The 17877-nt window shown below is 38.8% G+C and overlaps 1 protein-coding gene across 1 annotated transcript in view; it reads right to left on the bottom strand.

The window, feature by feature from the left end:
* The window catches only part of LOC124796089 (actin-related protein 3), a 90305-nt gene that overhangs the window by 55542 nt on the left and 16886 nt on the right, over nt 1-17877 (bottom strand). Inside the window, exons 2-3 of the mRNA XM_047260174.1 lie at nt 6441-6621; nt 976-1132 (exon numbers count right to left, since the gene is read on the bottom strand). Coding sequence (XP_047116130.1) covers nt 976-1132; nt 6441-6621 — 338 coding nt within the window. The remainder of the gene's footprint in view (nt 1-975; nt 1133-6440; nt 6622-17877) is intronic.

The raw sequence follows: 17877 nt of genomic DNA on the forward strand, positions 1-17877 counted from the left end.
TAGTCACCTGCTCAACCATCACATCGATGTTACCGTGTGGGGGAGATTCAGTGGTGACAGCAGAGGTTAAAGTTCCCCAGTCCGCCTTGTTCAAAGGCCCATCTGGGCAGGTGTCCATGTGCCTGACGCTGGGGCAGTGACAGGATGATGGGGAAGTGGCCACTACCACACAGGCCATCATGTGCTCTCCAGTGGATAGATGGGAGAAGTCCTGGGCTGCAAACTGATAAATCAATGGCCAAGTAACTACCATGAGCCACACTGAAATGTGTGGTCTCTTGACAGCCAAATTGGATTCATTCAGCACCTCTCTTTGTATAGCCCTCCACTTTGATTTATACCTACTATGCACTAATCTCCGTTTCTTTTTAAGTTTCTATATACTGCTTTGTACTTTGGTAATCACTGTTGCCACTGATACCAGTTTCGATGTGGACATCTCCAAAGAGGTCAGGTCTATTTGTTGCCATTAGATCCAATATATTTCCATCATCAGTGGGGTTCCTAACTGTCTGTTCTAGTTAGTTTTCCGACAAAAAATTGAATAAGGGTAGATATCTAGATATATGATGATCTGGTGCTTCCAGTATGATAACAAGAAACTGTGGGTCATGGTCCAATGCAATAGTGACAAAGAAAGGACACAATGAGTATTAAGATTTAACAGTCCATTGACGATGTCTTTATAAATAGCGCACAAGCTCAGATTTGGTGATTTTGGGAAGAAAATTAGTCTTAAAAGTTTTCAAAACAACCATCATTACGTTTACCTTGTGCAATTTAGTGAAGCCAAAGGCCTAAATGTGGATGGCGAGACAGGGATTTGAAATACCATCCTCCCAAATGCGAACAAGTATCTCAACACCCATGCCACTTTGCTTCGTTTTATGAATGTAGAAGTAATTTTGATGTTCAGGTGCAATTATTCTGTTCAGTGAATTATTCTACTTTTTTTGTCTTAAGAATAAGCCATACCTGCAGTGTATTCACGATTTTCTGGTGTGTTTAGAGGAGGTTCTGTTAATAGAAAATAATGATCTTCAGGTTCAGCACGTAGATATTTAAAGATGCACTGTTCTAAGAATCGTTCCATTAAATCCCAGTCCTCCACCAGACCATGACGAACAGGATACTGGAAAATTAAGAGATGTTATTCACTGAAAATTAACTAGCAATGTACCTGTATAATTCAACAAAATACTTACAAGTAATACAATCTCACAGATAAAAAAAGTTATCTCGTAAAACATAACAGCATCTTTAATGATTCCAGATACGCTAAGAGGAGGAGAAAATAAGTTGTAGTGCTACACCAGCACCATTTCTACAATATGGTCCAAACAATGTTTAGTTTCATTAGGCTGCTTGAACTTAATCACTCATGGAATAAGTAATCCCTGTGGAAATAAAGGTATATACGTGTGCCAAATAGGGTAGCCCTTATTATCCAATTTCCTTAAAGTTCAGCCCCAACTTCCTTCTCTTGTTCAAAACAAAAATCATAAAAAAAAGCTATTTATGCAAAATTTTAGCACCATCAAACAACTGCAAGGTTATCCTCAACGTCTGGGGTGTTCTGAAATTTTCACCCAGAATGTCAAGTTTTCAGATATATATGCACTTTCAAATTATTTCATTTACAATCACTTGTAGACATTAGTTATGGAAATCAATGTGAGTTTTCTTCAATTTCATTGATATGTGATTTTTATTCTCAATAGCACGTGATTTTATCACTGCTAAGATAATATGACAAAAAAACCAAAATTTTCCATGTGAAATACATTACGCGATTGGTCAAAAACATTATTGGATAAACACATTCATGGATGACTTTTTCCCACTACACTTAAAAAGCTTATTTGGATAGATTACCACACAAACGAACAAAGGGACATCTCTGTCTTGCTGACCGTGTTTCCAGTCAAATCCTTGGAGTGAAACTACTCTTGAAACAATAAGTTCTGAACATTTTCTTCCACAATGTACAATTCACAAAGCTTACTTCAAAGAAAACCACAACACTGGTGATTCGAAGTCTCCATTTTTTGGCAAAAAGCTGGAATTCCTATAGAAGAAATTAACAAGGTATTGGAATGGATGGCAGCTGTCATCCGAAACCTCTGTCCTATCCAAAGGCCTCACCTTCAGCCCCACTCCCAGATTCAACCAAACAGCCCTTGTCAAAGATTTACTGTCCTACTCTCGTACTCTCTGCTGGAAATATCACTTTGCCACGAAGAAAAATGATACTGATCCTACTCCTAATGATCCAACTCCCCAGGACACTATCCAAATTGAACCCTGCCTGGAACAGTTCCGTCCTCCGTCGCAGCAGGACCCACCTCCTCTTCCTCAAAATCACCCTCTCCAAACCTTCCAGGAATTTCTGACTTCCAGCCTTGCATCTCAGTCCTTCTTAAAAAACCTTAATCCTACTCCCAACATCACCACTGCTGAAGCCCAGGCTATCCGTGATCTGAAGGCTGACTGATCCATCGTCATTCTTCCGGCGGACAAGGGTTCCACGACCGTGGTACTTGATCGTCGGGAGTATGTGGCTGAGGGACTGCGTCAGCTTTCAGACAACACCACATACAAAGTTTGCCAAGGTAATCCCATTCCCGATGTCCAGGCAGAGCTTCAAGGAATCCTCAGAACCTTAGGCCCCCTGCAAAACCTTTCACCTGACTCCATCAACCTCCTGACCCCACCGACACCCCGCACACCCCTACCTTCTACCTTCTTCCTAAAATTCACAAACCCAATCATCCCGGCCGCCCCATTGTAGCTGGTTACCAAGCCCCCACAGAACGTATCTCTGCCTACGTAGATCAACACCTTCAACCCATTACATGCAGTCTCCCATCCTTCATCAAAGACACCAACCACTTTCTCGAACGCCTGGAATCCTTACCCAATCTGTTACCCCCAGAAACCATCCTTGTAGCCATTGATGCCACTTCCCTATACACAAATATTCCGCACGTCCAGGGCCTCGCTGCGATGGAGCACTTCCTTTCACGCCGATCACCTGCCACCCTACCTAAAACCTCTTTCCTCATTACCTTAGCCAGCTTCATCTTGACCCACAACTTCTTCACTTTCGAAGGCCAGACATACCAACAACTAAAGGGAACAGCCATGGGTTCCAGGATGGCCCCCTCGTACGCCAACCTATTTATGGGTCGCCTAGAGGAAGCCTTCTTGGTTACCCAAGCCTGCCAACCCAAAGTTTGGTACAGATTTATTGATGACATCTTCATGATCTGGACCCACAGTGAAGAAGAACTCCAGAATTTCCTCTCCAACCTCAACTCCTTTGGTTCCATCAGATTCACCTGGTCCTACTCCAAATCCCACGCCACTTTCCTTGACGTTGACCTCCACCTGTCCAATGGCCAGCTTCACACATCCGTCCACATCAAACCCACCAACAAACAACAGTACCTCCATTATGACAGCTGCCACCCATTCCACATCAAACGGTCCCTTCCCTACAGCCTAGGTCTTCGTGGCAAACGAATCTGCTCCAGTCCGGAAGCCCTGAACCATTACACCAACAACCTGAAAACAGCTTTCGCATCCCGCAACTACCCTCCCGACCTGGTACAGAAGCAAATAACCAGAGCCACTTCCTCATCCCCTCAAACCCAGAACCTCCCACAGAAGAACCCCAAAAGTGCCCCACTTGTGACAGGATACTTTCCGGAACTGGATCAGACTCTGAATGTGGCTCTCCAGCAGGGATACGACTTCCTCAAATCCTGCCCTGAAATGAGATCCATCCTTCATGAAAACCCTCCCCACTCCAACAAGAGTGTCTTTCCGCCGTCCACCTAACCTTCGTAACCTCTTAGTTCATCCCTATGAAATCCCCAAACCACCTTCCCTACCCTCTGGCTCCTACCCTTGTAACCGCCCCCGGTGTAAAACCTGTCCCATGCACCCTCCCACCACCACCTACTCCAGTCCTGTAACCCGGAAGGTGTACACGATCAAAGGAAGAGCCACGTGTGAAAGCTCCCATGTGATTTACCAACTGACCTGCCTACACTGTCAAGCTTTCTATGTGGGAATGGCCAGCAACAAACTGTCCATTCGCATGAATGGACACAGGCAGACAGTGTTTGTTGATAATGAGGATCACCCTGTGGCTAAACATGCCTTGGTGCATGGCCAGCACATCTTGGCACAGTGTTACACCGTCCGGGTTATCTGGATACATCCCATTAACACCAACCTGTCAGAACTCCGGAGATGGGAACTTGCCCTTCAGTATATCCTCTCTTCTCGTTATCCGCCAGGCCTCAACCTCCGCTAATTTCAAGTTGCCGCCGCACATACCTCACCTGTCATTCAACAACATCTTTGCCTGTGTACTTCCGCCTCGACTGACATCTCTGCCCAAACTCTTTGCCTTTACAAATGTCTGCTTGTGTCTGTGTATGTGCGGATGGATATGTGTGTGTATGCGAGTGTATACCCGTCCTTTTTCCCCCCTAAGGTAAGTCTTTCCGCTCCCGGGATTGGAATGACTCCTTACCCTCTCCCTTAAAACCCACATCCTTTTCTCTTTCCCTCTCCTTCCCTCTTTCCTGATGAAGCAGCCGTTGGTTGCGAAAGCTAGAATTTTGTGTGTATGTTTGTGTGTTCATCAGCCTGCCAGCGCTTTCTTTTGGTAAGTGATATCTTCTTTGTTTTTAGATATGGAAAATGGGTTATGGAGGACCCTCTGTATATACTACTGTTTGTTGGGAGCTTGTAATCTGCAAATAAATGGTGTTACTGTGAGTTTGTTTGGCTGGTTAACAAATCTCTTTGTCTATTTCAAAGAAGCAGAGACTTCAAATAGAAAACACACACACACACACACACACACACACACACACACACACACACACACACACACGTCATTTGCACAAGAACCAGATATGAAACAAGAGCTTCAAAACCAAATGATGAATAATGTACAATGTCTCTTGCTCACGTCATGTTTTAGGTTATAAGAATGGAGATCAGTGCTTAACGTCCTGTCGACAACGAGGTCATTAGAGATGAAGCACAAGCTCTAATTAAATTAAGGAAGAATGGGGAAGGAAATTGGTCATGCCCCTTTCAAAGAAACCATCCCAGTATTTACCTGAAGCGATATGGGAAACCTGAATCAGGATGGCCAGATGCGGATTTGAACTGTCGTATTCCCAAATCTGTGTCCAGTGTACTCACCTCTGCATCACCTCACTCAGTAGGTAGTATATAAGAAATAAACAGAAATTTATCTTATAGAAGATAAGTTGTGTGCATCATTAATGACAACAATTTGTAGCATTTTGACAAAATTCTGTAATTGCTTTTTCAAAAACTTGAATTCAGAATGTCTTCAATAAGCGCTGTGATGGTTTTCATGTGCTCCAATTAATTTTCTATTAGACTAAATAAGGGAGATGGGGCAGAGAGTATTACTTTTCACCAGCATTAACTGTTGTGTGTACTATTTTCTAATGTCAGGAGTTTTGGGAGTCATCTAATAGTTATCCAATTGAGCAGAAATGTTGTACAGGCTGTTTTTTTATTTGACCAGAATTAGGCAGTGGCAGCAGTATAATTTTATCTTTTAGGAAATTATCTACAGATTATGGCTACCTTTGTGTGGAAGTAATCTTAGAATTTGCGAAAAAAAGCACTTTCACTATAGAAATATTAAAATCTAAGAAAAGCCTTAATCGGCCTTTAAAAAAGCTCAACACAAAATAAGCTCCTATAACCACTTCTATGCATCACACATCTGTAGATAACAAAAATCTTATGAAACAGTGATGACTAAAAACCAAAATTACATAGAAAACTGTGTTGGATACACAAATCTGGGTGAAACCTAAAATGGATAAATGACACATGCTGATTTCATAAATTTAAACCTGATGTAAGAATGTTCATACCTGAGATGCTTCTATTACAAGCACTGACAAAAGAAAAATGAAACAAGAAATAGTTGCACCAAATGAGGTAGGATGTAGAGAATTAAAAATAGGCTAATGGCAACTTCTATTGCTGTCCATTACAACACACTCCACAAGACATGTACTGGATTGAATTGAAGACATTTACCCAAAAAAGTATATACTACAAGCAAGACAATATACAGAACTGTTCCTGTGAAACTAGCTTTTGTTTATTTACACAAGATACTGTATTTTTCAGTTATGAAGAAACATACTTCACAAACAACAACAACAACAGCAACAAAAGTACAAGCACTACTGCTACTACTACTACTACTACTATTACTATTACCACCACCACCACCAGATTGTATTGTTGATGACTACCTGCAGTTCATAATTACCTATATCTCAAAAATTACAAACATCCATTTTCTCAATTTACTCAAAAGATGTTAAAAGAGAGAAATGATACACTATTACTTGAATTCTTACTTTTACAGCATATCCAGTAGCATCAAAAGCTTCATCTCCAATGTAAAAATCTAAATCTTCTACTCCCTTCGTCAGTCTGCGAATAGCTTGATCACCAACTTTTGCAGTTTCCTTAATCGCAATTGCTGATGGGATGATAAACTGAGGTTCTTTATTTGCAGCAAACCCCAGTTTTGTATAGCTGTAACCAAAGGAAAAGTTCTACATTTTAACAATCATGGAAGTACGGCAGCCAACAACACAAAAAGAAAAGGAATTTCAATTTTTCAAAGTTGAAGTACCATAAAATCATTATTTATGATTGTCAGATTTCATTTTCTTGTATTTTCCAAAGACGTTCTCTCATCAAACTACACATATCCAGCATCCCTTCCTTTGTTAAGTACACTTTACTGTGTTTTTCAGTTTAATCTAAATGATACCAAATATGATCAGTATCAACTTTGGCGTTTATAGACTCAAATGATTTCTTTTAAAAATCAACATGCATTGTACACCGAAGATTGCATCTGTTCCATATATTCTATATGTGCAAGAGTAAACTACATGCGGTTAAACATTATGCATTTTGCTTTAGTAATATGTCATGAATTGTCTTCTGCAGCAGATGATGTCATTCAGTTCTACAATGTAATGTGAGAGGTTATTCCAGAGTTGGGTTTCTGCTAATGAGAAGGACTTCGAGAAAGTAGCTGAATGATGGAATGGGACAGAAAGGAACTTGCTCTGATGGCAAGAGGTGTTTCTGTCATATTGTTCAGACAAGAGCATTAAGTTCGAATAAAGGTAAGAGGGACAGTGTTCGCTGATAAGAAGCTAGAGAAGACAGAGGGTATGCAAATTTCTGTGGTTGTCTCCAGGATAGCTGTACACATGATGGTGAAGTATGATCACACTTAAAATAAACACAGGCATTCATAACCAGTTCCAGACACTGTGAGATTTCCTGAGAAAGGCTATGCAGGATAACATCACACTTAGATAGAAATGGTGGTCATCAGTGTACATACGAGTATAGGAGCTAATACCAAACCTTGCAGGATGCCTAATACTACCTGCCTCCGTTGGGACTTTCTGGTGCCGGACATGATGCATTGCTGGCAAGACGTCAGGTATGAGCGAAACCACTGCAACAAACTTGGCGAGAAATTTAGACTGCTATGTTCAGCAAATAAAATGTCGAAGTTGACAGTGTCAAAGGCTTTGCTGAAGTCCAAAAAACACGACAGTTGCCTCTTGCGCATCTGTGACAAGCTATAGGTTGTCTGTTACCTCTATTAAGGCAAACAGAAGTTTACGGAAATAGACTGGGATTTGTCTAGTAGCTTGTTCATAATTAGGTAGTCTGTTAGCTGGCGACAGACTATATGTTCTAGGGCCTTGGATAGTGCAGGAAGAACACAAATAGGTCAATAATCAGAAGGTGCTGCCGTAATGTCCCTTTCAGGTAGTGACTGAAGTAGCCCTGTTTCCAGGCCTCAGGGAAAACATTATTATGGTACAACATGCAAATTTTCTGCAGTAATATTTAGTCAGATGGGGAGACAAGAGAAATGCCATGTTAAGACAAACTGCAATACAAATGAATGTAATATTCCTTTCCTATAAAGGACACACACATAATGGAAACTTGGATTAATATTAGACCAAATTTCCATCTTGTGTGTCCTGTGTAGGAAAGTAATATTTCAACCATCTGTACCCATTTAAATACACATTTATATTCCTTTAATATACTGTATGATACTTCACGAAAGGCAGCTGGTTAAGTAAGTGCATACTAAGTTGGCTTATGTGCTGAAGAAGCATTTTTGCCCTGGGCATTGGGAGAGTTCACATGTCTTTTCCTAACTGCCTCAGCTGTCTGTCAGTCATCTCCCACTACACTTACAGTTTCCAAAGGCAAGCTCTGTCTCCAAGTCATTAAGTGCAGCAAAAATACTTAACGTTCAAAAATGTGACTGTGTGTAATGTTATTAAATCTATGTAGGAACGGATAAGTGATGGTTGCTCTCAACTGAACTACTCTTAAAATGGTCCCTATTTGCCCAGTCAACTGCACAGCTATAGACCATGTTAGACTGCATGCAACTAAAAGGTACTATTTGCCATATTTCTCTCATATTATTAATAACTATTTGACATTGATTTGCAATGACACTGACATGCAAGAAGAGAGTTAAGCAGAGGTTAACTTACGAAATCCCTCACATGGTTGTTATACTGAGTCGCATTAATTCCAATGTGCAACCATCCCGGTTTCTCAGAGCACCAACATAGCTCATTCATTTGTGTTCTACTTACATATAACACTCAAATAACATAACTGTTTGCCAGTTTGAATAAATCTCTCAGATTATCCACAACAAGTGACAGACTGAATAAATTATTAAGTAACTTTCTCAGTAAATTCATAATTACAGTTGCTTGTGAAACTTAAAAAAGTAATATATCACAGGTGCCATCACATAATGGTACTCGACTCTTTCAACTCATCATAATATTTTTATGAAAACATAGATAAACAAGTTACTTAATTCTATTAGCAGTAAATAACCAGCTTTCAAAGGCACAATCCAAGTGGTACTTGTTCTGTAAAAAAAGTTATAAACAATCAAAGGTGAGGGTTTTTTTACATGAATTCCCCATTCTACATGGCAAAATCTTAAAATTATATTAATTTAGTTCAGATCTTCAGGTGTCACTTATTTTTCCATATTTTTTTAAATAAGTTCTACTGGATTATATATGCACGTGCAGTTACTACAAGAGCATTCACAAACATACTTTTAGTGCGAATATCATAATTACACTGAAAAACACTAAAAGCTGCTTTATGACATTTGATTTATACATTTTTGAATATACATTCTCCTTGTCACTTCTCAAAGTCGCATACTCTGATGGGGCCCTTCAGCAATCCATGTGTTGTTGAAAGCTCCATGATGTACACACAGCATAAAGACGCCTGCTGGCGACCTCCAACAACCACACACAGCCCAAACAGTACCTCAAGTAAATGACAATACAGAGCCAACAAATGTTTATACTAATATATAATACCATATGCAAAAATTGCGGACCTGCACACTATCTAAAACGTACCTTTTAAAATAACATTAATAAACGAAATGTTTACTCATTTGAGTACAATGAATAAGGCACAGAAAAATCCACACTTATGAATCTTAAGGCAAAAATACCAAACTGAAATACCTACACAAAAATTCTGTATCATCCTAATTCCCACCTTATATGCAATGCAAACAACATAAAGCACAGTGCTTATGCATATGCCACAGGTTCTGGACCGTCTGGCATCCATATCTATACTCACCAAGCATCCTTAAAGTATGTGGCGGAGGGTACTTTGTGTACCACTGTCATTTCCCCCTTTCCTGTTACAGTAACAAATGGTTTGCAGGTAGAACGACTGTTGGTAAGCCTAACTGAGAGCAAAAGTTTGTCTAATTTTACATTCATGGTCATTTCTTAAGATACATGTAGTAGGGAGCAATATATTGATTGACTATTCGAGGAAAGTAAGCTTCCAGGAATTTCAACAGTATATCAGATCATGATGAAAACACCTCTCTTGTAGCATCTGCCGAGAAGTTGTTTGAGCATCTCTGTGACACTTTTGTGCTTACTAGGTGAAGCTGTAACAAAAAATACACTGCTCTTCTTTGAATCTTCTCTATTTTCTTTATTAATGCTGTCTTGTTACACATACCAGACTGATGAATTATTCAAGAATCTATCAAACAAGAGTTTTTTACGCTATCTCCTTTGTGGTGAACTACACTTCCTGAGAATTCTTCCAATGAATCTCAGTCTGCTATTTGCTTTACCTGCAATTACTCCTATTTGTCCGTTCCACTAACAAGGGGAGGCCACGACATTGGGATCACTGATACTTTGCACACCTTCAGTAGGTCATCAAATAACATAATGTGCAAGTAGTAAGGTGCGCTCTCTGGCAATTTCGAGAAAACCACAAGAGAAGTTTTACGCGTCTATTGTGTAACTGATGTATCTGTGTTTATGTGCCACACATTAGAGTATATGGGGGTCAAGTGGTTAGCGTTCAAGCTTCATAAAATGACCATGTGTGAGGCAATGGTTCGACTCCTGCTCAAATCTTCATTTTTGTAGTGCATGTGTAAATTCTGTGATACTCAAAAAATTTGCACCTACACTTTTCATTCTTGCTACATTAGCTACGTGAAACCACTATGCAGGTTAACTGTCAAATGGGGCCTGCCTTTGCGTCTGCTGCTCGGAGCTTTGAGGTACAAAGTAGTACCAGATATCTTACACCAGACTGCATATATAAAGGACCTCGTAAATCATGACAGGCATACATTTTCAGGAAATCTCTATGCGTTTGTTCATTTACTTGTTGATAGGATAGTTATAAATATGTTTGTTCTAATAACTAAATTTAATTAAAGATAGTCAGTACTCAAATAACATGAAATTCACTAAAGCCTCATGCAAATTCACGTGACTTTTTTAAAAAAATTATATTATCTCTCAAATGTCATATAAATTAAATAATGTGACCAGTGATGAAAAAAATATAGATTAAAAATTAAGGGGACCGCACGGTGGTTCAAGTCGAAAAAAATCAATTTTCGGTTTTCATCATATTTCGATAGATTAAGGCTTCATGTAAGTGCTCTGAAAATGATTTTGCTGCAAAAAACTTTTCTCGAACATTTCAAGAGCATTTTCCTACCACGTGTGTTAATGTGCCACATCCACTTTTCTGCATATATTTTAGATCTTTATATCCCCTACATTGCACATTAGGGATATTTTTTTAAATGCAATGGTCAGCATTCTTTTGTTTCTGCTGTTTGTAAACAACACGCTTTCAAACACGCGATTAGTTTTGTTCAAGTGTGATTACGAATAGTTGTTATACTTACATTTGCAGTGGTTGTTTATGTGTGTTTTTTTGTGTTTATTGAAAATGATGAAACGTAAAGGCATTTTCAAAAAACGACAATTTAGAGGAAACAATTTAGAAAGCTTCCTGTACAAGAGGTTACGTCGCCTGGCAATGATGTTTCTAATTGCAATTCAGTGCATCATCAAAGAAATCTCACCATTTCAAGAGTGTTACAACGAATTTACTGTAAGTGACGAGGGGTGCAGTAACATTATTATAAATTTGAGAATATTATCAGATGTAATTTCTAAATTTGTACAATGTAGACAGTGTGGTGGGTCAAAGAGTGTGAAAATTTGTGAGATTGCCAGTGGGAGAAAAGGCCTAGCAATTGCTTTGGATTTAATTTGCACTAAATGCTCAGCTGTGGTGGTGGTAGTTGGTGTTTAACGTCCCGTCGACAACGAGGTCATTAGAGACGGAGCGCAAGCTCAGGTTAGGGAAGGATTGGGAAGGAAATCGGCCCTGCCCTTTCAAAGGAACCATCCCGGCATTTGCCTGAAACGATTTAAGGAAATCACGGGAAACCTAAATCAGGATGGCCGGAGACGGGATTGAACCGTCGTCCTCCCGAATGTGAGTCCAGTGTGCTAACCACTGTGCTCAGCTGTGATTTCATGAATGAGTTCTTCAGAACCAGATGCAAGTGGCCCTTATGAAATCAATACTAGATTAGTTTATGCCTTATGATCCATTGGCAAGGGCATGGCTGCAGGGAGAACAATTTGCTCAGTGATGAACTTACATCAAACACCAAATAAATTTGAAAAACTGACTGCAATATTAGAGAAAGCTGTATATGATGTCAGTGAGGAAAGCATGAAAATGGCTGCTAGGAAAGCAGTGGAAGAAAATGATGGATGTTTGGATATTGCAGGTGCACTTGATGGAAGTTGGCAGAAAAGAGGACATACTTCTCTCAATGGAGTAGCGACTGCCACGAGAGCAGACACCGGTAAAGTGTTAGATGTGGAGATAATGTCTAAATATTGCAAATGTTGTAAAGTCAATGAACATACAGAACACAACTGTGTGGCTAATTTTAGAGGAACAAGTGGTGGTATGGAAGTCCATGGAGAACAACAAATATTTCCATCACTCCATAGAAACAAGAGGCGTACAGTACAGCAAATATTTGGGCGATGGTGACAGTAAGGCATACAACAATGTGGTGAGCTCTAAGCCATGTGGAGATGCCATTATTAGCAAAACAGAATGTTAAAAAACGTTCGGGAACAAGGTTGAGAAAACTAACTGTTGATATGAGAGGAAAAAAATTAAAAAGATAGAAAATTGTGGACTGGACAGGGTCGGTTAACTAAAACTGAAATAGAAAACTTGCAGGTATACTATGGGCAGGCAATTAGGAGAAATAAAGAAAATCTGGAGGCAATGAAGAGAGATGTTTGGGCCATATTCTTCCATAAGTCCTCTACTGATGACTAAGCCATGTCATGGATTGTGTCCATCAGGAGAAAATTCATGGTGCAAATACGATAGGGCTCAGGCAACTGGAGAATCTTATTCTCACCAGCATTCTCTTCCTGCTGCTGTTATTACAGCAATTAAAGCTATTTTCAGAGACTTGGCTCATCCTGACCTTCTAAGGAAATGTCTACATGGGCAGACACAGAACCCAAATGAATGTTTCAACAGCATGATTTGGAACCGCTTTCCTAAAACTGCATTTGTGGGCATGCATAGCCTAAAACTATATTTGTAAGCATGCATACAATGAAACTAGGAGTTCATGATGCTGTTATTACATTCAATTGTGGTAATATTGGATAGTGTTGGGTACTGAAAAAGCTGGGAATTAATCCTGGTGAAAATATGATCACTGCAACATTGCGATAAAATGAGGATAGCCGATGCAGACAGGTCTGCATCTAATATGGCCAAGAAAGCAAGACAAACATCCTGGAAAGTGAAAAAGAAGCTGGAAGACCTGCTAGAGGCCAAAGAAGGGCCATCATATGCAGCAGAACAGTTTTAATTAATTGTAAGTAACAAATTTCGAAAGTTTTTTCTTTAAAGTCAATTTCCCGCAAACTAAAATTTTCAGTAAATATGCCCCATTATATCAGAAACTATCATAGATAAATGAATGACATTTTCAGAGACTCTGCATAACAAAAAAAAGCCACCTCTGGTACTACATTCATTAATATTCCCCCATTAGGAAGTTCACAAAAAAGTATTTTCTGCAGAAAAAAATTAATATTTTTTGTTAATAAATTTAAAAAAGTATTTCTAAAAAACTATAAAATGGATAAAGTAGATTTTAGTACAGTTGACTCTATTAGTATCATGTAACATACAGTAAAAATATTAAGGTCCTGCACCAAATAGTTTTTTTAGAAATGGGTCAAATACTTGCCTAAATTAACATGGGTTAGATGGGCAGGGTGTGGTCCCCTTAAGTTTGAGTGGTGTAGAACCCTCACCTCGTACACGCTCGTCTTACTTAGCTCAAACACTAACCACTTGACCACCATTAACTCAAAGGTCCAGCACCTATGTGCAGATGTATCAGTTACATAATAGATGTGTAACACTTATTTTGCGATTTTCTCGGAATTGCCACAATTGTGCACATTACTACTTGCACATTATGTTGTTTTAATGGCCTATTTAAGGCATACAAAGTATGAAGTAAATCTGTGATCCCAACATCGTGGCCTCCCCTTCTAAGTCTGTCATTGCTGTATTGCTTTTCTGATTTATTTTTTCCGCTTATAACTGTCTATGGTAACGATTTTTATAAATGTTAGATGTTCCGCCAACATAAGATACTAACTAACGGTGATGATATTGTTTTGTCCACAGATTCCACACATAACTGTGTGTATCTTCTGCGAATAAACTGTATCATTGCTCACTACTACCCTACTAATTGACTAAATACTTCCAAAGTCAAAATTCATCACTTTAGCAACTATTGATGCATCTACATGTGACCGTTCCACATGAAGCCCAAACAACGACTCGATTCACGTGGCCAGCAGCACTTGGGCATTGTTGGACCTGAAATTAGCTAGACAGTGCTTCTGCCAGAAGAAAGACACCTCAGCTGTGAAAGTTCTAGAGAACAAGAATGTGTAAGGGGTACAATTTACTACATCACAATACTACTGCAGCAATACCCCACTGTGATTGTTCTGCACTCACTCATTATAATCATCAATTAATGGGTCTTTCCACCAGTTTATACACAATATACTACAATTTGTAAATGCTGAGAGTCAACTGCCAAACTTTGCACCAATCATCAATTCTCAGTAGGTTTTCCCACCTTTCGGTAAAATTTTTTAGCACTGCAACTTCTCTGTACATAACAGGTAACAGCATCATCCATGAAAAGCGTCATTAAACTTCTGACTTCAACCATTAGATCATTTAAATATGTTGTGAAAAGTGATGGTCCTACAACACTCCCTTTGAGATGTGCCCCCCCCCCCCCCCCCCAAGTTATTTTTACATCTGAAGATTTCTCGCCATTGAGAATGACGTGCTGTGTTCTGTTTAACATAAGTTGTTTACCAGTCCAATGACACATCTCATCCGATATTCTGTACTTTCTTATTTTGTTCATTACGCGACAGTGCAAAGCTATGCTGAACCCCTTCTGGAAGTCAAGGACAAGCATCAATCCAGACACCAGTGTTTACTGCTTTCTGGGTGTCGAGGATTAAAAGAGTGAGCAGGGTTTCAAACAACTGGTGTTTTTGGAATCCATGTTGATTCCAGTAGAGGAGATTTTCAGTCTCCAGAAATGTCATCATACATGAGCATAAAACTTGTTCCAAAATTCTAAAACAGACTGAGATCAGAGATACAGACCTATATTTTTGAGTGTCAGTTCAATTACCCTTCTTGAAAACAGGAATAAACTGTGCCTTTTTCTAATAAAGCTTTGGTCCTCCAGCAATGTACATTACACTACCAGTAGAAGATGAGTAAGTTCTTTTGCATATTATTCCACATACTCAATGTAAGATTGTACTGACAGCCCATCAAGTCCAGCTTTTTTAAAAAACCTTTTTTAAAAATAATATAAAGAACATAATGTATAAAAATTTCTCTAAGGTCACAGAGAATTGAACGCTTAACAAATGTTAAAGCGGTTCTATATAATTTGTTTCTGCCTAGTTGATGATAATATAATTTATATAATGCAAATGTCAAAGAAAAAAATGTAATATAATAAATGTGGTGCAAATAAGTTGTAGTGGGGAAGTGATTTACTATATTTGGATCTGTAACATGGTCTAAGTAGCTTGTTTGTTGATAATAGCCTATTTGTATCTATTTCAGGTGAGAAGGTCTCAGTAGAAGCTCGAGCTATTCTCATCTAAAATGGTTTGTGCTTATGAACGTTGAATGACGTAGTGGCATATGTGTATGATGAACAGTGGTGGTTTGCAGAGGTTGAAAGATTAAGTTTGGAAAACAATGATGTTTTGTGTATTTTTACCACCCTGCTGGCCCAAGAACATCATTCAAGAAATTACTAATTACAAACTTTGGATACCAATGAAAAATGTTTTAAGGAAACTTTTAGTGCTTGAACTTACCACAGCAACTGGGAGGTCTTATTCTATATTACAGAAGCTGTCTGAAGAAATAAGTGTTCTTAACATTCACCAACAGGTTTAGGAACAGTCGCATCTCGAAGGATGTTAATTGAAAATATTTATTTTAAGTATGTCAAAATAATATAAATGCTAATTTTAGTGATGTTTCCACTTTTTGTAAATAATTCAGTGCCTTACTTCAATAATAATTGATTAGATACTGCCAATATCACACATGAATAGGCAACAGCCATAAGATCAGTTGTAGAGTAACGTGAATTATCTCATTTTCAAAAATTCATATCTTTGTTCAAAGTCAGATATCAATGTTCAAATTTTTACAGTACGTTGCTATCATATAGGTGTACAAACTGTGCAAGAATCATATTTTTACATTCAGTCCCACCTGAGATAACTAACCCCAAACTTAACAAAAAAATGAAAATTTTCAAATTTCAAAAATCCATAAAAAATTAAGGAAACATTTATAAGTGTTCTTCCTCCATATGAGGCTAGTAGTGTACGATATCTAACTATAGGAAAAAATAGACTCTCATAAATCACTGCTTGTTTGTTATTTTTGGGCCTAAAAAGTGGATTTTTGAAAATTTGGATACCAAACTTTGGAGGTAATTTTGTCTGGTTATTTTTGAATTTAGGGTATTTTGTGCAATAGACAATGTTGTAGAGGACACTTTTCTAAAAACAATCATGTCATTTGCAATGTTGTAACTTAACCCAGTGCAGAGATACTCAAATTTTCACTAATGTCTCCAGCCTGAAAATTCATCACGCACCTACAAATAAAAATGGCTGCCATCCAGTATAGGCGCAAGATACATTGTTTTAAAAAACTGTTTCGAGCTTCTCAAATATAGGGCAATCACATATAAAAAATTAAAATATTTAAAAATGGTCAAGCAACCATCACTGGGCCACTTCATATGGATTGACCCTTATGGTTGTAAATCTGTTAGTAGAAATAGAATGTAGTTCATTGCTACCTGACTGCAGTATTCCTTAAATAACTTCATATTTTACATTTTTAGTTTTACCATGGACCTTGCCGTTGGTGGGGAGGCTTGCGTGCCTCAGCGATACAGATGGCCGTACCGTAGGTGCAACAACAACGGAGGGGTATCTGTTGAGAGGCCAGACAAACATGTGGTTCCTGAAGAGGGGCAGCAGCCTTTTCAGTAGTTGCAGGGGCAACAGTCTGGATGATTGACTGATCTGGCCTTGTAACATTAACCAAAACGGCCTTGCTGTGCTGGTACTGCAAACGGCTGAAAGCAAGGGGAAACTACAGCCGTAATTTCTCCCGAGAACATGCAGCTTTACTGTATGATTAAATGATGATGGCGTCCTCTTGAGTAAAATATTCTGGAGGTAAAATAGTCCCCCATTCGGATCTCAGGGTGGGGACTACTCAAGAGGACGTCGTTATCAGGAGAAAGAAAACTGGCATTCTACGGATCGGAGCGTGGAATGTCAGATCCCTTAATCGGGCAGGTAGGTTAGAAAATTTAAAAAGGGAAATGGATAGGTTAAAGTTAGATATAGTGGGAATTAGTGAAGTTCGGTGGCAGGAGGAACAAGACTTTTGGACAGGTGATTACAGGGTTATAAATACAAAATCAAATAGGGGTAATGCAGGAGTAGGTTTAATAATGAATAAAAAAATAGGAATGCGGGTTAGCTACTACAAACAGCATAGTGAACGCATTATTGTGGCCAAGATAGACACAAAGCCCATGCCTACTACAGTAGTACAAGTTTATATGCCAACTAGCTCTGCAGATGATGAAGAAATTGATGAAATTTATGACGAGATAAAAGAAATTATTCAGGTAGTGAAGGGAGACGAAAATTTAATAGTCATGGGTGACTGGAATTCGTCAGT

This window comes from Schistocerca piceifrons, chromosome 4, assembly GCF_021461385.2.
Source record: "Schistocerca piceifrons isolate TAMUIC-IGC-003096 chromosome 4, iqSchPice1.1, whole genome shotgun sequence".
NCBI lineage: Eukaryota > Metazoa > Arthropoda > Insecta > Orthoptera > Acrididae > Schistocerca > Schistocerca piceifrons.